This window comes from Pelecanus crispus, chromosome 1 (assembly GCF_030463565.1).
Source record: "Pelecanus crispus isolate bPelCri1 chromosome 1, bPelCri1.pri, whole genome shotgun sequence".
In the NCBI taxonomy this organism is placed as follows: domain Eukaryota; kingdom Metazoa; phylum Chordata; class Aves; order Pelecaniformes; family Pelecanidae; genus Pelecanus; species Pelecanus crispus.
The window spans coordinates 28,177,016-28,197,423 of record NC_134643.1 but is presented as its reverse complement, the minus strand read 5'-3'; the positions used below and the strand labels follow the sequence as shown (position 1 = coordinate 28,197,423).

Here is a 20,408-nt window from a genome sequence, read left to right as displayed (position 1 = left end):
TGAACACATCGCTATTGCCAATCGCAAGGGCAATTTGGGTTGAACACAGACTAGCAAGGCAAAGCTTATGGAAACTAAGGCTACCTAAGAGGAAAAAAGAAAAGTTTCAGTCTTGTATTTTTAAGAAGGGGGTGGGGAAGAGCTCATTTTTCCTCACAAGAAAAGCCAGAGGGGGTTAGCTACAGACCCCGCTCGTTTTCTTCTAGCCCATTACCACAGACAGAAAGAACTAAAAGGGCAAACACAGCCAGCATTGTGTAGTATGTCTGTTGAACATGACTTTCAAAAAGGGCTGAACTACACCTACAACAGGTAGAGAGGATCTATTCAGAAGCAGCTAACCATGTAGGTTGTAGACCCCAAGGACAAACACTGACCAGGTCAGCAGAATAGAGCTGTATGGTGAAAAAGCAACAATCTTGCCAGCCCCTGTAAAAAGCTCAGAGTATTTTAAGCAGCAAGAAACTTCACTGCTTCAATACTATACTAGAAACCAAACTCAAAGGCCAGTTGCTATGAGACTCAAGTCATTAGCTTGACCCAACTTCATCCCAATCCTAACTGAACAGCTGGCCTAGAGCAGAAGTATTTCAAGGGCCCCCAGTCACAAACATATGGCAGAAGCAGGAAAAGAATAAGCCTCATCAGCAGTAGGGCCCAAGTCAAAATCAAGCTCTCAAGTGCTTCTGGATCTTACTTCTACCTACCCTCCCCCCCCTCTGGTGGGAACCCCCATGTCCTTCACAGAAAGTACCTCAGAATCCCAGGGAGATTCAGCATCTTCCTCTTCCTCTGCTCCTACTGCTGGCAGGGCACCTACGAACGAGGTAAGAAGTGAGACACTGTTTATATTTCACTCTGCTTTTCCCCTCAGTCAAGCCCTGCATCCAAAAGATGCACAGTGGTTCCATTGCTGAGGACAAACTAAAAAGTGAGTGTTATTTAAAGGTTTCTTCACACCCAGGCAGATCGTGGTATTTCCTTTACATCGCCGCCTCCTTTCCAACAGGAGATGGCTATGCATAACAGCAGACACAACTACAAGCAACACCCAGTGCATGTTTGGGTAACATTCAGGAAGAGACTCTAGCATGCTGCAGTCCTGTGGCACACAGAATTTAGGCCACCTGCTCTCCAGCCTACAGCTCCAGAATTTGGCATTTACTACCACCTTCCACTGTACAGAAGGTACCAAAGGTATCCAAAACATCCTCACACTAACATCACTAAAATCACCAAGAAACAATGCTCCTTTTGTAGTGCTACCAGGGAAGATCTTCCTTGACAGAGAGTTGTTACCCTGCACCTTCCCAGAAGCTAGATACCTAAGCACTGCCATTTAAAAATAGAGGCTCACAGCTCAAACACTCACCCAAAACACAGAAAAGCCGTTTCTGTCTCAGGAGGTTAACATCCAAATCTCTTCTCTACCAGACAAACATAAGGCTCAGTCTCACTGGGTTCCTGGCCAGGTTAGACTATCTTCATTTCTCTGTATTAAGCTACTCCATTAAGTAAAACTGAATCCTGACTCACTCGTGTGGAGACATGCACACGAAGAAGGCAGAAACAGCTGGAGAACAGTGAGGGCACCCACCCCAGAATAGGGCAACTGCTGGTTCCACCTTGGGCTCTGACTACTTACACTATGCCAAACTCATGCTTATGGTAAAATGCATAGAGACAGAAGAGCATGTATAGGCACAACACTTGAATACTGCAGGCCCCCTGTGTAGCATTTGATGAGCAGTTACACATGCTCTGGTAACATCTACCACACCAAGCTACTCTCTGGAGACAGGCAATGGAAATGGTGCCTTCTCTTCCTGCCCTGAGACCTGAGGTGAGTACCAAAGTGCTCAACTCTGAGCTGGTAATGATTTCAAGCACACACAAGTGTGGCATTGGAGAGACCTTCGACATTTTAAAACTGGACAAGGTGAGGCACTGGAACACAACAGCCTTCCGTCAGCTTGACTCAAATCTTTTCCAGGCTTCAGCCATGAGCAATCACAGTTTTTCAATCTGACAGTACGAGCCAGAAAGGAGACTACTACTGTCACACCCAAGACACTCTAATCCTCTTTCTCCTTTTCATCTGCACATTTTGTTCAGACCGCTTCAGGGAGAACGCAGTAACAAAAGCAGGAATGGCATTTGCTTCATATAGCATCATTTGGAATCCAACACCACAATTTCGGTTCTTCAAGAATGAATGAAAAGGAACAAAAAGTTGCTCTCCTTCTCTGCCAATGTCCATTAGGATTCACAGGCAAGGAAAAAATTTGCTATCTCAGAAGTCAACCACCATTTTAGTTCATTTACTGTGCATTAATATTTATAGAGGAAGAATTGGGATCAGTATTTACTAACTCATTTCTCTCACCAGCATTGTCTTTTGAAGCATTGTGGACTTGATGGCTATCATTACAAATAGAATTTTTCACACCCTCAACAACTGCAGTTTGTAGCTCTTCATCAGTGTCTTCCTCCTCCTGCTCCTCCTCCTCTTCTTCCCGTTCAGGTGATTCTTCCTAAAAGAGATCGATCAAAACAGCTGGAAAGAACAGAAACAAGCATCCTCTTCACCATCCATTGACAACTTGAAAATCTTGTGTAAGACAAAAGGGAAACTTTGTTGAGTTTTGTTTTACAAGGCGTTCAGTTTTTCCACGGGAATCTATACGAGTAGACAGCAACGCCTAATGTCGTAAGTCTCACCCCTGGTTCTGCAAAGCCCCCGAGAAGCACTTCCTCACATCAGTCTAACTCTAGCTTCATTTAAGTTACATCCTTCTTTTCCCCTACTTTGCTCCAAGGAAAATCAATAGCTTCCTGCTCTCAATCTTATTCAAACTTCTTTTTGTTTACTCACTTTCAGCCATCACACCATGAATTTTACTAAATGGCAGTAAGCCTTCACAGATAAGATCTGTATATGCAACTGAGAAAAACTTAATTGATTCCAGAAGAAGTCTACTGCCTATTCTTTTTCCTGCAAAACCACTGTAACCAATACAAAAAAATTATTGAAAATACTGCCTGATATTATTCTTATACCTAAGAAACTGCTTTGGCTAGGAGTAAGACATATTCTAATATGAAAAAAGGATGATCAACAGATGGATATACGTGAAGAATAAGTATTAACAGAAATCCAGTTTACCATTTGTTTCTTACCTATATTACCCTTAGAAAATACTCTTGTGACTGAATCATCCCTACATACTTACTTTGGTACTTGAGTGAAATGCTGCTCTTAAATTTTCTTCATGCCTATTTAAGCGCAAGTTTTCACTTTCTTGTTTTGGTGTTTCACAGACTTTATCATCTACTTCTTCATATTGCTCTTCTTCAGTATCTTCATCATCCACGCATTCAAGAACGACAGAGTTTGGTGTTTGACTTTCAAGCTTTGGGTTTTTTCCTGCTGAACAAGAATTATTACCACTTTCAAAGCCATCACCGAAGCTTGACTTTTTCTCCTTAAGACAAGTGCCTGAGAGAGGCTGAGGTATCTCTTTTTTCCTTTCAGAGTCTGCAAAACAGGAGTCAGCATTTCTGTGAAACTTGTCCTGAATCATGCTTTTCCTGTTCCAGCTTTCTTGTGTATCTTGCAAATTATTTAGATTTTGAAAGACAGCTTGTTTTGGTACTGACTTGCAGGATACTTCATTATTCATTATCTTTGGAGACACAGCAGTTGTATTTTCTTGCAACCTTTCATAACACCCAGCTATAAAAGACACAGGAGGATCAACAGATTCCTCCACCTTTTCACCAAGTTCTTTACTTATTTTATGATCAAGATCACGGACATCTCCAGTTCCACACTGAGCTTCCCCTTCATACTTAGCATTGCTAAAATACTCAAATTTCTGATTAATTTCCCCTTTAGGTTCTGTTTTCTCCTCCTTCTCCTCCTCCTGTATGTCATTTGACTGAGTTTCTTCATCTTCCAGACCTTCCTCCTCCTTTTCATCTTGAGTAAGATCTTCCTCCTCCTCTTCTTCTTCTTCTTCCTCTTCCTCCTCATAATCTTCATCATCATCTCCACTGCCATTTTCATCATCATCTTCCTCCTCCTCCAATTCTTCTTCTTCCAGGTTGCTTGGATCTGAAACATCTTGAATGAACAATTCTCCACATTCTGCTTTGTTCAGGTTTGCATCTGATGGGGTTTTTTGTTTGAGGCTTTTCTTCAGTGACTTAGGACTTTCAATTCTCGAACCATCACCATCATCTTAAAGCAGAAGAGAAGGAGAAATGCATGTGAACAGAAGGAGTTATGTAAATAGCAATAGGCATGTTACCAGATTAATGCACAGGAGAGGAGTCATCTGGGAATGTCTGGAAGAGGAGCGAGGTAAGTGATGGGCAGGACAGAGAAAGGACTTGACTAGGGACAAAGGCTTAGAAGGGGATTAATATCTTCATTTTAACAATATGACATATTTTTTTCTGAAATTACTAAGTGCTATGTTTTCAAAATGCTACTTTTCTCATTTACTATAACAAAAAGAAGTTATAAAAAAACTACCTAGCATGTCTACTTTTATATATCAGTATATCATGCAGTCTTTGCCAAATAGCTTACTGTTTTTCCTGAACTGCTGGGAAGCATTCATTAGCAGTGTCAAGTTTGGCTTCTGAAGCTTCTGTAAATAAAGATTTATTTAAGCAAAAACATTTTTTTTTTAAACAGTAACAACAACAAATCCTTTGTTCACATCAAATCTTAAACAGTAAATGTAATCAGGCTGTCCTTTTGATAGTGCTCAGGTGCTGGCTCCATCCTATAGTTCTAACTACACAAACACTCCTCACATCTGCAATTCAGCAAGTATTTCACCCCAAAACATTATTCAGGCACTCTTCTACAAATTGTTTCCAAAACTATGTTTACATGCGTAACGGTTCTAAAAATCTGGTTTTGATACCTGTAATACTTAAGTAAAATTCAGCTACATTTAAGATTCAGTTTCAGGATGCTTACTTGCAAATGTGCACAATGCAAGTAACTGTTAAGATCCCTAGACTTAATGCATAAATTAGTCCCTGCAAGTACACTTACCAAAATATCCCTAAATTTCAAAATCATGCCAGAAAAATGCATCATTTCTATTTAAATCAGTGCAAGAAAATGAAATCATGGTGAAACTAAACATGCTTCCATCTCCAGCATTACAGAGTGGGTTTAACTACCACACGCAGGTTTCTCATCACTGCAGAATCCCAGTACAACAGAATAGATGCTCCAGACATCACTGCTGAAGTTGATAACCCTTGAGAACATCAGTAAAAACAATAGGCGCAAGAGCTTGTATCTGACAAAAAGAATACTACCCGAGCATTCAAAAAAAAGAGGGAAAACATGCAGTGTGAGATTACATGCAAGCACAGAATGCCATCTCATAGAAGAAAAACAAAAAAAGATGACCCATTTGAGTAACTCATCCATTGAGCGCTCTTGAGGAACCTGACAAGGAGGAAAGGAGAACTAGGTGATGAAGTATTTCAGTAGATCTTGATAAACAAACGCCCTTTTTCTTTATTAATTAGGATTCTATCACCAGATTTACAGGAAATGATAGCAACATTTGGAGAAGAACAGAATAGGTTATAATAGTAACTTATAAACTTTTAGGGACTGCAAATCTGACTCAAATGAACAAGAACAAATAAAACAGTGTGGTTGTTTATCTCGTCACCTATTGCTCTTTTGCCCCAAACCACAATCTACTGCATGCTCTGCCACAGTTACAGGTCTTCTAGGAAAAACTCACAGCAGAAGAAAGGCTGGCAGGCCAGAGACTGCTTCTAAGGAGAAAACAATACTGGCTGGAACCGCAGTTTCTTTCAATCCCAGAGAAAACTTGCCTTCAAATCACTTATATTTACAGGACATTTTTCCTGTAAAGGCACCATACCTTGGGGGCAAAATCGAGTTCTTCTTCCTCAGAAGTATGCCAACTGTCATCACTCCCCTCTTTCTCAGAGCTTCTTAAAAAGCAAAGCAAAATGAGTCTTGTGCCTCTCAAACCATTCCTCAGGTAAGTGTTAGGTATTTTTAAAGTCTCACCTTATTGAGTCTCCTTGCGAAAAGTCATCTATTGCTGTTCAAACATTAATTGACATGTTGAAATTAGATTTGGCATGCTAAAAATTAACCAGTACATACAAACATTTAAGATCGACAACTCTACAGGTCGTAACAGAATAAAACTTTGGGTAGCCAATTCAACACAAGACAGCATGAATGAATGCATTTCCAAAACAACTGCTTTTTCAAGCCAAACTGAATTAAAAAAAAAAAAAAAGAAAACAAAAAAGACAAGAGTTGTACCTCCTTTGGACTCTTATACCTACAAGTTTAAGAAATGTCTCTAAACTAAAAAAAAAAAAAAAAAAAGCATAGCATGAATATGCTATGTTAGTAAACAGTTAACAAAATGGTGATGGTTTAGCAAGATGGCAAGTAAATGAACCTCCAAAGTACTCATATTACACACATGAGTACACATCACATGTAGAGATTTTACTATTTTATGTAACATTATGTATAACATTATGCTATATGCTACACTATCCGCTGCTCTACCCAGTTACAGATTATTCTGAAAAGGTAAAGAAAATAAAAAAGCATAATCAAGATCTAAAGCTTATCTTCAGGTAGAAGAATCACCAGCAGTTCTCTACACTGCACCAAAAAGGGTATTCAGCAGACAAAAGGGGCATAACCAGGACATTCTATACTACACTCCAAGCTTTCATCATTGTTATGAAGGCAACTTGCATGTAGGATCATAGGATAAATCAGGTCAGAAGGGACCTCAGGAAGTCTCTTAGACAACCGCCTCCTCAAAGCAGGCTCAGCCATGGGATCAGATAAGGTTGCTTAGGGCTTTATCCAGTCTGGTCTTGAACACCTCCAAGGAGGGAGGCTGTACAACCTCTCTGTTTTACTGTCCTTATCATGGTGAAGCTTCTCACATCCAGTTAGAAACTCTCGTTTGCATGTTTGTATCTCCACCTCCTGTCATGCACCACTGGGAAGCACCTGGCTTTGTCTTCTCCTCATATGTACTGGAAGCTGCTGCTAGATCCCCTTCAAAGTAGCCTCTTCTCTAGGCTGAACAAGCCCAGTTTCCTCAGTCTCTCCTCAAAGGGCAAGTACTCCTGCCCCCGATGAGTTTGATGGCCCCCCACTGAACTTGCTCACTGTTGAAAGACCAATCTCAAAACTGGGGCTCAAAATTATACCCAGGCAGCTGGACACAACCCAGTGAGTGCCAAGCAGGGGTGGACAATCACTTTCCTCAACCTCTTGGTTATGCTGCTCTTAATACAGCCCAGGACACTTGACTTTCTCAGTTGCCAGAGCACCCTGACGGTTCATGCTCAGCTCACTCTCTGCCAAGACCTTCTGGGCCTTCTCAGCAAAGCAGCTCTCCAGCCAGGCAGTCCCAGCATATTTTGTAGCAAGGGGTTGTTCCTTTCCACATGCAGGATTTGGCTTTTGCCCTTGCTGAATTTCGTAAGACAGGCCTGACAGTCCACTTCCCCAGCTTGTCGAGGTCCCTCTGAATGGCAGCACTGCCCTAAAGCGTATCTACTGATCCCCCCCAATTTGTGGCCATTTGCAAACTCAATGAGAGTGCACTCTAGCACATCACTGATGTAGTAATGAAATCTGAACTCTAGGAATCCAGCCTGAAGAGTGCTAAAACCTCTCAATTATCAACAACTAAAATGAAATAAAAGGGCTCCTCAACTCCCAAGACAGAAGGGAAAAAACAAACACATATAACCTCTACCTAATAGCTATTTCAGTGTTCAAGTTCTTAATAACAAATTCTTGTTAACTATCATAACAAAATGAAGTTGCTTATAAACAGGAGATAGGTAGCCTTCCATAAAGTCACATGATGACAACCAAACCGAGGTCTTGGACAAAATTATTGAAGGGAAAAGGAAACAAAGGCATAGCATGCCTGAAGACATCTCTTCTACTACCAGTAAACCACAAATGAGTGAAAATTTTGTCTGTCCTAAAGACAAGGTTTATGTGGGAGCTTTGATTAGTACGTCTCTGGACCTGAACAGGGCTTTTGGACCATGAAATACAGTACACATGTTCAGTGTAGTCATGTCATGTAGAAAAAACCTGGAGGCTGAAACTTCCAATGTGAGGACAAGCTAAAATAGTTAAAAATACCAACAGTCTCTGTTTATTAATGCTTCCTATTACATAATATTTAAAAATATTAATTAGTTTTACATACTGCAGTTTTCTGCTCACTCAGTACCCGCCGTCTTTCTACCTGCTAACCTCCCAAGCTGAATGAAAACCTGTCTCTTAGAACTGGGTGGATAGGGTGGAACAGTCAGTTATAAACTTCTGACAGGTGACTTCAGTTATATTTTCAATTAGTACAGTCATAATTAATCAAAGCAACTGAGTAAGTTATCTGAACTTTTGCTTTCAATGTATAGTAACTTTAAGCAATGACAAAACCAGGCCACTCTGTCCTTTAGAAGACAGAGGAAGTTAATGAGCTAGCATTCAGACACTGACGCCCTACCACAGAAATGGGATCTAGAAAAACAGTCTCTGGGGATTGCTTATTTCCACTTTAATTGAAGTCCATTTCCATTTTGGAGCAACACAAGAACACATTTAAAAAAAAAATTTGCTATCACTAATGACACAAAGCAAACACTCAACACAATAATAAAGGACCCATGCAAAACATGCAAATGAATAAAAAACACCCAAAGCCTACTCTCAAATCTAATTTATAAAACCAAAACCATCAAAATAGGGTTCACCAGGATAAAAAAAAAAAAATCATAGATGTGTTAGTATTTGTTTATCATACAACATGTTTCATATTTGAAATGCTACTGTACAGAATACCTTTCCTTGATTTTCCTGTTCTTGATGTCTGGTTAGGAGATTGTTGCATTCCTATATCCATTTAGGAAACAGCATGGAAAGGACAGACGAAACAATGACATCAGAATAAATCTGAATTCCCAGAAATTTGGAAAAAACATAAGCAGCACATCAACAAAGCTATAGCAATGGGAGAATGTATTGTGACTATCAGCCTACTCTGTGGTTGTAAGTGCTAGAAACAAAACCAATCACAATCTACTGAACTCTACTCTCAAGGGACGGTGTCAAAAAGTGCTCCACGTAAAATACCCATATTCCAATATTTTGAAATACTGCACAGATTATCAGAAATTTACTCTACTGCCAACTTTATATTGCCAACTTGACTAGTCCTCATCTAGCACAGACTGCAAATGCAATTCCTTCATATTTGTGGAGTGCTTTATACATACATCTCACTTAAAATCCCTCCCTCTAAGCATCCCAAAAACCCTTAGGTGCCCACAACTAAACTTTGGAGATAGACTATTCAGAAATTTTGAAGGGAATCTTGGCTCCGCCACCACACAACTTCTAGCCATTATGTTAATTACACTCACTCAAGTTACAGTTTTAGCACGTTTGTTACCTCTCACTAAAAAAGCAATCCAGAAACTTGTTGCCTTAAACCAGCTCACAAGTTGTGTCAGTTGGTGCCTGATGCAAACATAGGCCCCTCCTACCTCAGTTTGAAGATGAGACTCCCGCTTATATTGATTTGACCATGCTGAACTGTTCACATACAGAAGCAATGCCACCAGCCAGAACACAGACATGACAAGCAGTCACAATAAATACCCTGTTCCCCCAGCACTATAGGGGAGGCTACAACTGGACCAAAATGGGTACACTGACTGGTGTGAGTGTTATGCATGGGTGTTTGTGTGCATATGCACATCTGTGCGTTGTGGAACAGAAGGTTTAGAATATAAATTACTATCCACCTGCTCTACCCACCCTACTTAGTAAAATTTTATATTTTAAGTCAGCAAACAGTGTGGTTCTGTTATTGCAGCTACCCAACTCCAAATTTCTTCGTGACAAGGCCATAACATTTGTCTCAGAGCAGAAGGGAGTCCTGCTTATATTGATTCTACCACATATGCATGGAATGGATGTGGCAAAAGGACTCCTATGAAAAAAAACACACTTAAAGAGTTAAGAAAGGACCTCAAGATGGTTTCTCATCCCTTCTCCATTTCTCAGTTTTCTTAAAAGGTGATACAGGACAACTTTTCCTGACCTCAGGAGATGTAAATTACACTGAAGCACTCATTTCTTTTCTAAGAGCTCTATGATGAAAAACCAACAGTTTCTGCAGGGACTCAGGGAAATACTGAAGGAACAATACACTCCTAAGCAGTGCAGTAGCTAAAAAAAAAGCCACCACTGCAGACATACTAGAAATCTGAATCCTTGCCTTGAGAAAAATTGAATAATTATTATTTTTTGTCAAAGAAATTCCAACTTTAAATCTGAAGTCTGTCATTCAGTATGCTAGGGCTAGAAGCCATTCATTTGGAGGTTTTTGCCAACCTGTCTGCAATTAATAAAAAGGTTCATGTTCTGACAAAAAATAAACATTCAAATAAGCATGAGCCTACTTCTTAAATATGCTGACTTGCTTGTTAGAGGAGAATATTTTGAAGAATGTTCAACAAGTGCAAAAGCAGCAAGAGGAATAAGGACAACATTGATGATCCCAGAAAAACAGTACGGAAGAGGAAAAGAATTCCAAGTGGGTGCTTCTCTGGTCTCTCACTATCATCCCAGCTTCTACTCTAACAGAAGCTTCAAAGCCTATTACTGCAGCATATCAAAGGGACTCTCATGATGCAGGAACTGTGCTTTGTGGGTGCAAGCCAGAGACTGTAGAATTAATGCCGATAAATGTTCCCTATATGCTACTAATCTCTCTTGCTCAACATGTTGGGGTCGTTTTTTCTCCTTGTGCTCAGTCTCTTAAAAGGATTCACACTACTCAGAAGAAAAACAAGCCCTACTAGAAACAGACGGACAACAGAGCACACTCTTTCTCCTCCCAAGTCCTTAACCCACATAACATTCTCTTCACACTTACTATGCCTCTTTAAATGAAGATAAGAAGTAAAGATTTCCCATAATATTGGGGACTTATATTAGTAGTGTTATAATTTTCAATGAATAGGGCAAATTATGTGGTTCAAGAACCCGTATTTCCCTGACGGTGTAGCATTTTTGGAATCACACAACAGTATTATTCTTCAAGCCACGTATTTTAAAATAACCCAGGCCTGTCAGCCATTACACTGTGGTACCACAGACATTATCTACATGCACACGAGAGGGTAACAGAGAGTTCTGCTCAGGTGAAAGCAACATTTTGCTGATTAAGCTACCTGTACCAAGCCCTTTCCACTAAAAAAAAAAAAAAAAAAAATCTTCCTTCAGTCTATCAAGAAACTTTACAAATCTCCAAATAGATCAAAGAAACTGTTCGCAAGTCAAAGGAATGAAGTTTGGCTCTAAATTAAATTCCCATGTCTGGGAAAAGTCAATGAGGAAAAATATTCCATGTTTTGCTCATTTCTTGACATATTTAAAAAAGGAGTAATGAACTATGTTGGAACACTGTCTGCTGCCCCCTTGCCACATAGTTCTGTATAACACCCTTAAAAAACCAGAAAGAATAAAACCTCCCACTGTAGGGCCTGAGATGTAAAGTACAAGACAAACAGTTTAATTCATATTAAAATGTTAGTTTTCCAAGATTCCTCTAGGGCTATGTGAGCTCATAAGCATAGCTTACAAACTCACTGAAGGAGTTAATTTAACTACAAGGCAATTTAATTGTTTTTCTGGATCACAGGTAATACGGATTTTTTTTTAAAGTTTATTTCACAAAATTACTGAAAGTGGAAGAAAAGCATTATTTTTATTGTAAATTAAACTATGTCCAAGAAGATACAGTATACACAGACACTGCATTGTTGTTGCTAACAAAGTTACTTTTCCAAGACAATTTTTCCTAAATATGTCTCTACAGCACCTACACGGAAACAATTGTAACTGATGCTGAAAAATAAGACGACTCACTAAAGGAGCTTAGTGCAGGTAAAACTATTAATATTAAAACAAAGACATGCAAACTCAGTGGCAATCAACAAGACATATATATTCCTGCTAACTTATCTGTTACTTTCCCACTACAGAAAGAGGAACAACTACTCAGGATGAACCTACTGCTTTTGCAATTGGATTTTCACAATGTGAATGGCCATCTATAGGTAAAAGTACACACCTGAAAAACAAAACCACTCTGATCTAGTTCCCTCCCTGTCCCTCTTCTCTCTCTCTCTATAGGAAAACCTATATAGATAGGCAATCTGACAGGCAGAAGGCAACAACCCTGTAAGTGGATATGTAGCACACAAATCACAACTGCCTTCACAGCCTGACAAGAAGCACCTTCAACTAGCAACAAATAAGCGCATTCACAAAACTTCTTGTGCTACTCCACCTGATGCCTCCAATAAAATCAATGGTGAACACAATAAGCTTTAATAACACAAACCACCTAAAGAAAAGGCCATAGTGAATTTCCTCATGAGCTCCTCCATGGTTAAGGATCCTACCTCCTCTGTCCACAGCAGGTGCACCCAACGTAAAGCCAGCAGCTCCCGCCCGGTGAGGAGTGCTAAGTACCATCATGCTTTGTGTACCTCCTGCAGGAGCTTCTCCTGTGTTTTCCCAGTCTGCGTATTCTGCCAGTTGTTTACTAAGACTGTATAGAGAAAGAGAGGAAATATATTTGGTAAAAATAACCACATACTTGCATATACCATTTAATAAAATCGTTAACAGCCGATTATCCATCCTACACATATTCATAGCCATATGAACTCATGCACTTGTGTGTATTCACTAAGGGTAATAATACACACAGCACTTACTGCATGACCATTACATACTTCAGTATTCACTAGTCACGTTCATTCTATAGATGCATATTCATACCTACGAAGTTATTAACTCCTACTTGGTACATTTTTTTCAGCATACATAACCACCTTAGAGAAGGAACACCCACAGGTACAAAGCTATGCATAAGAGAAGTAAGACTGCTTAAGATTTTAACCAAAGGACTATCAGCTAGATCTCCTCTGAAACAAAAGGCTGGTAGTTCCTGGTCATTGTAGTGGAAGTCAGTGAGGACAACCGTGCTGGTCTGGGGACAGGGTTTACAGGCATTTCAGTTTGCCAAATTCCACTTTTGGATAATTGTAGGCTACAGACACTTTAATTTAGAGTTTATACTTGGCAGATGTGAGCTTAGTAACAAAATTTGAAATCTAACAGAGAATTCTGGGGGGAAATTTTCCTCAACTTCCAAATTAACGCTAGACACAGGAATGATACATATCAGAAGACGTCACTGAGCACAGCTTCAAGACAGGTATCAACACAGCATTAAACTTTGGTGCCGTTACCAAAAATGTTCAAAAGCCACAGTGATAACTGACAACTTATTCTAACGATAAACTTAAAAATTTACCTAGAATATCCATGAATAACAGCATAATCCTCAGCCGTCCATCCATTACTGTCTTTATGGGAAACATCAGCACCATACCGAATTAGAACTTTTATCAAATTAAGCTCCCCACCAGAAGCAGCAGTCATAAGTGGGGTTCTGAAACATCCAAAATATGATATGAAATAGATCATTTTACACAGACACTGTAATTATTTTTATTCCTATTTGCTCTCAAAAAAAAGTACTTTCCCCATTACTTTAAAATGAACTGAAGAAAAAGCAGTTTTCATTAAGAATTGTAAGAGCAACAATAAAATGGGACACGGAGTCAAAACAATTAAATGTTCAATCTTCTGACAAAGCTTCCACATAGACAACTCTTACATACAAACCATGCTGTATTCAGAAAACCACCTCCTGCATTGAGGCAATGCTGCTGAGCTACTGGCACATTTCCTGCCAGAAGGGCCACCACAGACAATGCCTTCTTGCAATCCTCAATGCGAAAAGCACCCACTGAGGTATGACAGCAGCCAAGTCCAGACCTGATTTCACAAGACAGAAATAGCCCCTTCTGTGTGGCTCCCTGTTGTTTTTCAGAGCTCATTCCCATGCCTCTCATCAATCCAACCTAAAGAATACCAGTGACACCCATGCAGAGTTTTGACAAACCCCTCACCTTTCACACTGATCCCGAGTATGCACATCAGCTCCTTTTTTAAGGAGAAACTCTACCATCTCTTCATGATGTTCAGAGACAGCAAGAATAAGCGGGGTATATCCCTCCTGAAAGGACAGATAAGTTAAAAACCAAATTCAAAACATTCAAGAGAAATATTAATGCAACTTTTTGAAAGAACTTCCTTAACAAATATAAAAGTTTACCTTATTCTGGGCATCAATATTGGCATTATGCTCAAGTAACAGCGCTGCTACAGATGTATTAGGAGATATAACAGCCAGGTGAAGGGCAGTGTTGCCATCAGCATCTGCCAGATTTGGGTCGGCACCATGCTCTAGCAGAATAGTCACACATTTTTCTTGCTGGCACTGTACTGCCTGGGAACAGCACACAAAAAAGGAAAAACTTCCAGCATTTACATTTCACTGTTACAGTTCCCCCAGCTTTCCAATGCTGGAAAATAAGAGCACCTTCAAAGATTAGCTAACATACGCCTATTCCATGCCAAGTACAATATGTGTGTTTCTACACAGCTCTATGTAAAGAATCCTGCAGGATACATATAATTTAGTGCATAATAAATAAGCCTCACTTGCAAGAATATAACATATTCCACATACCTTCATCAGTGGCGATCTGTTATCATTGTCAAAAAGATTTAGCTTACACTTGTTTTCTACTAGATAGGTAACGACATCCACATGGCCGTTCGCACAAGCAAGATGCAGAGGTGTCCTAAAAATTAAATATATTAAATTAGCACAGACAGACAACTAAAGAAATCATTTCAGGCTGAGATAAATGGATATAGCCACAAGTTTCACTTCGCAAAAAGCAAGGTTAAGAAAAAATTTCTCATTGCATTATCAGTAACAGCAGTGGCACACCAAATGCCTGAGGCTGGCTAGCAAAAACCCTCCACAGCGTCTGCTTAGTAAGGTGACATTTCCTTCACCGTAGAACTGAATCTGCAGAAACACATTCCTGTGCCAAGGCACTGGCCACTGCCTCCAGCAGGACTACACACATGCCACGGCAACAGAGATCAAAGCTTGGGAATCTGAGGACTACAGCAAGCAAACCTCTAAGTTCTTCTATGATCATTCACATGCCAGAAGCATATCAGAGGTGTAGGAGATGGGTTTTATAGCAAGAATATTAGCATTTCCCTGCACTTTGAGAATTTCTGCTTTTTCTCTAGCTTGTTTACTACTGCAGCAAACACAAAAAACCACACTTGCACCAAAGCGCCTCTGACAGCATGTAGCAAACCAGACAGCAGAACACTGTAATCTTGACTACAGGAAAGTAACATTTGACCTTCCTGATGTGTAACTATCATAGTCATAAAAGCCTACTACAGAGGAAGTCCTCTCCAAGGAGGGAATACTGTGTTCCCACAATATATGACCAGTATAAGATAATGAAACTTTTTTCTTCAAGTTAAAGCCTTGCCAGAAAGAAAAGGGCTCCTTCAAACCACAGAACATCTTAGGTCTCATGTCAATTAACCAGCCTATTTGTACCCAAAGACCCAATCACCCAGAAAGTCCTTGCATGTGGTTTCCCCCCAAATCACAGGCACAAAGCAGCACAAGATTTGCTCTGTGCAGAAGGCAAAGTGCCTGCATCTGCAGGACACCTGTCCCAACAGAGGAGACAAGCTAGAAAACAGCTGGGACCTTCCTCTCTTGAAGGTGATGCAATAAAAATCCTGCAGTTCCTCAAGAACCGAGGGGGATGCCAGCACTAGTTTGGAACCGTAACACTGTGGGTAGGTCCTTCTCTGTATTTAGGAAAGCTCAAGTAACCTTGCAATTGTTTTGGTACCTTGCTGAGAGACAAGAGCACAACAGTTCACTGGCTAGGTGGGAATGGAAAGGGAGAGGTACACAAATGCAGTGGCATGTGACACAAACACAGCGACTTGTAATGCAGGTGCTTCTTGTTACAGGGCAGCTGATGAGCCTCCTCCATGGCAACAAGGATGAGGACAAGAAAACCACACAGAACTTCAAAGAGCTTGTAATGTCTTGCTACAGACAGGGAACAGACTGAAGCATCAACAGGAGAGTCCCTCAAGAGCAACTACCACCACTTTTTGAGAAATCACCATGTACGTATGCAGGATCCTTCATCTCTGAAGGAATGGCTGACTGAGACTATCTGAAAGCTAACCAGAACTGGTTAGGAAGGAGTCCATGATCGTCTAAAAGCTACTACTACCAAACACTAGGAAACATGACAAACCTGAAGAAGTCCCTATCAGCTTTGCAAATGGAAAAGCCTGCAGAAAACCTGCAGACTCATTGCTGCCCTCCTCAACCAAGCCTCTAAGCCTGCCAACTGGAAAAGGAGATCGCTCTGCTTGGAGCAAGGCCTACTGAGCTCCACAGAAGATCCACTTCAGGGAACAGGCTGGCAGAGAACATCAGAGTGTTCACAGTTGCCTGTACCTGCAAGAGGCTTGCAGTAACACCAAAGCTGTTCTGCCACCCAGCCTTGGGGACCCTGCCCAGACTCTGCTCCTCCTGCTGCTGCAATCCTACGCTGACTACCCATGGGGTAGAAGAGAACTGCTGATGCCTGAGCAGCTGCAAAACAACCCCACTGGGAGACCACAGGGAAACAGCACGTTGGCAGCACACACTTCCAAGAGCACTTGAGCTGATGACCCAGCAGCTACAAGCTAAGCAATGAAAAGCTCTAGAGGTCACTCTGACAAGGCAGCTGACAGGGTAAATCTCTCTTAGCGATTACCTTTGACCCAGGCTCCATGACTAGCTGGCATCATGCCTACAGTGCTTCCAACTCTGTGCTGAGTTTTGCCCATCTCTTTCAGCAAGGCTGAAGGCTTAGCTAGACCACCTCTGAAAAGCTGCCTGCTCCTAACTGATGCTCTTCCAAGCACATTTTTGGGAGGTCCTGTGGGCTACAAGACCCACTTTATGGAAGGAGCCTGCAGGTGTGATACTTGCCACGTTTCTGGTGCAGGATTTTGCTTTTGGAAATCCTGAGGAGCAGAACTGAGATATTCATATGAACAATGCACACATTTTAGCCATTACTACCCACATTTCCCATTCCTTACACCTATTTCCAACGGTGTCAACTCTTCCAGTCCCAGGAGAACACAATGAAGCTCTGAAACACAAATGCATCTGGTAGTCATTCACGACACATATCACACCCACAAGCACTTAAAAGGGCATAAGCAGGCCTGCAACCCTCATGGCTGGTACAGTGTTCAGGGGCTGGAGCAAGCAGGCAGCCTGTGTCCACTGAATTCCTCTCAGGTAAGGTTTTCAGCAGCTTTCAGCACTGGGCACTGTCATGCCAAAACCATCGCAATGCTCTATCGTACATAAACTGCCTTGTCTCTTGATCCCCCCACCCCAGTGTGTTACTTTATTTGCCCAGTTACAACACTGATAATAGCATGACACACAGAAGGAAACCTTTCCAGAGAAAACACAGCTTTCTAGACAAGATGAACTTAAAATGCAAAAACTAACCAAATTTCCTATGAGGGTCTGCTAAGACTTGATGACTGACTGAATCAGCCACAGTGAAAGAAAAGGTAGGAAGAAGAAAATAAGAGAAACAGCAATTTCCATAAATGTCACTGGGCACCTTGACTCAGGCAGCTGGAGTATGCACAAAACGCACTCAATCCACCTTAAACGGCATCCCCCCACCTCCAGCTGCATAAACAACTACTGACTGGCAACACTCAGGCACACAGCCCACATTACTAAAGTGAATGCTTACCATGCTCTTCCTTGCTTCTCCTACAGGTGTTTTTAGGTGTTTTCAGGGCAATAAGCTAGCCAGCTAGCAAAAGTCCAGTCTTCAGGATAGACAGCCTAGGAAGCTGAGCTACTCTCATAAAATCAGCATGTCTTAAGGTTTTGACTCAAAGTCTTTTCAGAAAAGGCATTAAAGGGTTGACCCATACAAGACCCAAAAACTTCAGCTGATTCCCTTACGCTTACGATGGATCACTAGGAGCTATGCTGCAGCCCAGGGCTTCTCCTTAAGATATAATTGCCAAGTACTTGCTGTGCTTGACTCAAAGACCCACACAATAACACCTGCTACAAGAAGCAGCTTCTCCTGCAAGTCGCTGCCCAGATCTTCCAATCCAAGGTATTGATTAGCTGTACCCAAGCCTCAGAGCAAACAACTAAGTTATGAGTGCACCCTCAGCAAGTTTGCAGATGACACCAAGCTGAGTGGTGCAGTTGACACACCAGAAGGATGAGAGGTCATCCAAATGGACCTGGACAAGCTGGAGAGGTGGGCCTGTGAGAACCTCACAAGGTTCAACAAGGCCAAGTGCAAGGTCCTGCACCTACAATGGGGCAACCCCCAATATCAATACAGGCTGGGGGGTGAAGGGATTGAGAACAGCTCTGCAGAGAAGGACTTGGGGGTACTGGTGGATGAAAAGCTAGACATGAGCCGGCAATGTGCGCCTGCAGCCCAGAAAGCTAACCGTATCCTAGGCTGCATCAAAAGAAGCGTTGCCAGCAGGTTGAGGGAAGTGATTCTGCCTCTCTGCTCTGCTCTGGTGAGACCTCACCTGGAGTACTGCGTCCAGCTCTGGGGCCCTCAGCACAAGAAGGACATGGAACTGTTGGAGCGGGTCCAGAGGAGGGCCACAAAAATGATCCGAGGGAGGTGATTCTGCCCCTCTACTCTGCTCTGGTGAGACCTCACCTGGAGCACTGCGTCCAGCTCTGGAGCCCTCAGCACAAGGACACGGACCTGTTGGAGTGGGTTCAGAGGAGGGCCACAAAAATGATCCGAGGGCTGGAGCACCTCTCCTATGAGAGCAGGCTGAGAGAGTTGGGGTTGTTCAGCCTGGAGAAGAGAAGGCTGCGAGGAGACCTTATTGCAGCCTTTCAGTACTTAAAGGGGGCCTATAGGAAGGATGGGGAGAATCTTTTTAGCAAGGCCTGCTGTGACAGGACAAGGAGTAATGGATTTAAACTAAAGAAGAATAGATTTAGACTAGACATAAGGAAGAAATTTTTTACAATGAGTGTGATCAAGCACTGGAATGGGTTGCCCAGAGAGGTGGTGGAGGCCCCATCCCTAGAAACATTCAAGGTCAGGTTGGATGGGACTCTGAGCAACCTGATCTGGTTAAAGCTGTCCCTGCTCACTGCAGGGCAGCTGGGCTAGATGACCTCTAAAGGTCCCTTCCAACCCAAAGCATTCTATGATTCTATGAAGTGATTGCCACCCAAAATCAGACTGTTGCTTTGGCTGTCACATCACACCCACAAAAGGCACATCAGGCAACTGTGCATGCAGCATCAATATGCAACATGTTCATTCTGCGCTATAACTCTTTCTTAACTGCACTGCCTATCTCTCCTTGAGTTACTCCCTGGTAAGGCAGTGCAGCTTTCTCGGCTCAGCTACTACAGCTGCACGCTGAGCCCTCCAAGGTGCACAGAGACGCATGCGATTGCACTTTGATTTCAAAGCGTGGCTGGAGAATGGCCATAAGGCTCCTTATGCAACCCACCTTTGTCAGGCTGCTGCCAGCTGCCCTCCCCTCCTGCGCTCCCAGGCAAAGAAATACAACTTCGAGGGCACTGAGGAGGCCGGAGCAAAAAGGGTACGGCGACAGCTGGATGCTAGGCCGAACTGAAGGGTTTCTGGCAGCACAAGCCTGAATACCACACCCAGCCGAGGGCTGAGCTCGGCTGCGGAGCCAGCACTCCCGCCCCTCGCAGCGACGCGCCCGTTCGCCCCCCGCGCCGCCGGCGGCTGCGGCCCGGGGCTCCTGGCGCTGCCGGGACCCCCCCGGCGCCTGAGCGCCCGCCCGGCGCCGCTCCCCGCCTCACCGCTCCGCCTTGTCCCGCCCGTCGATGCCGCACTTCTTCAGCCCCTGCCGCACCTGGGCCAGGTCGCCGCTGGCGGCCGCGCGGTGCAGCTTGCCCAGGTCCTTCTGCCGGAGCTCGTAGGCACCGGCGGGGCAGGGCAGGGAGGCGCTGCCGGACGGCGGCTGCCCCTTCCTCTTCCTCCCGAACCCGAAGATCCTCTTCATCCCGCGGCGGGAACGCGGGCAGGGTCCCGCCTCAGGGGAGCGACGGCGGGAGGCACCCGGCGGGTTGCGTCGGGCCCCGGGCAGAGGAGCGGAGCCCCCAGCAACAGCCTCGGCCCCCGTACGGCTGCTGCAGAGCGATCGCCCGGCGGGCCGGGAGCCCGAGGAGAGGGGCGCGCTCCCCGGCGGACAGCGGCGGGCCGCCCCA

General features: G+C 42.9%; 1 protein-coding gene across 1 annotated transcript in view; it reads right to left on the bottom strand.

Moving 5' to 3' along the window:
- The window catches only part of ANKRD26 (ankyrin repeat domain containing 26), a 61,546-nt gene extending 41,343 nt beyond the window's left edge, over positions 1-20,203 (bottom strand). The window contains exons 1-13 of the mRNA XM_075716459.1: positions 20,001-20,203; positions 14,760-14,874; positions 14,343-14,516; positions 14,137-14,243; positions 13,476-13,613; positions 12,556-12,704; positions 8,921-8,971; positions 6,083-6,116; positions 5,931-6,003; positions 4,598-4,658; positions 3,234-4,243; positions 2,378-2,534; positions 755-816 (exon numbers count right to left, since the gene is read on the bottom strand). Coding sequence (XP_075572574.1) covers positions 755-816; positions 2,378-2,534; positions 3,234-4,243; positions 4,598-4,658; positions 5,931-6,003; positions 6,083-6,116; positions 8,921-8,971; positions 12,556-12,704; positions 13,476-13,613; positions 14,137-14,243; positions 14,343-14,516; positions 14,760-14,874; positions 20,001-20,203 — 2,334 coding nt within the window. The remainder of the gene's footprint in view (positions 1-754; positions 817-2,377; positions 2,535-3,233; positions 4,244-4,597; positions 4,659-5,930; positions 6,004-6,082; positions 6,117-8,920; positions 8,972-12,555; positions 12,705-13,475; positions 13,614-14,136; positions 14,244-14,342; positions 14,517-14,759; positions 14,875-20,000) is intronic.
- Between the last annotated feature and the right edge of the window lie 205 nt (positions 20,204-20,408).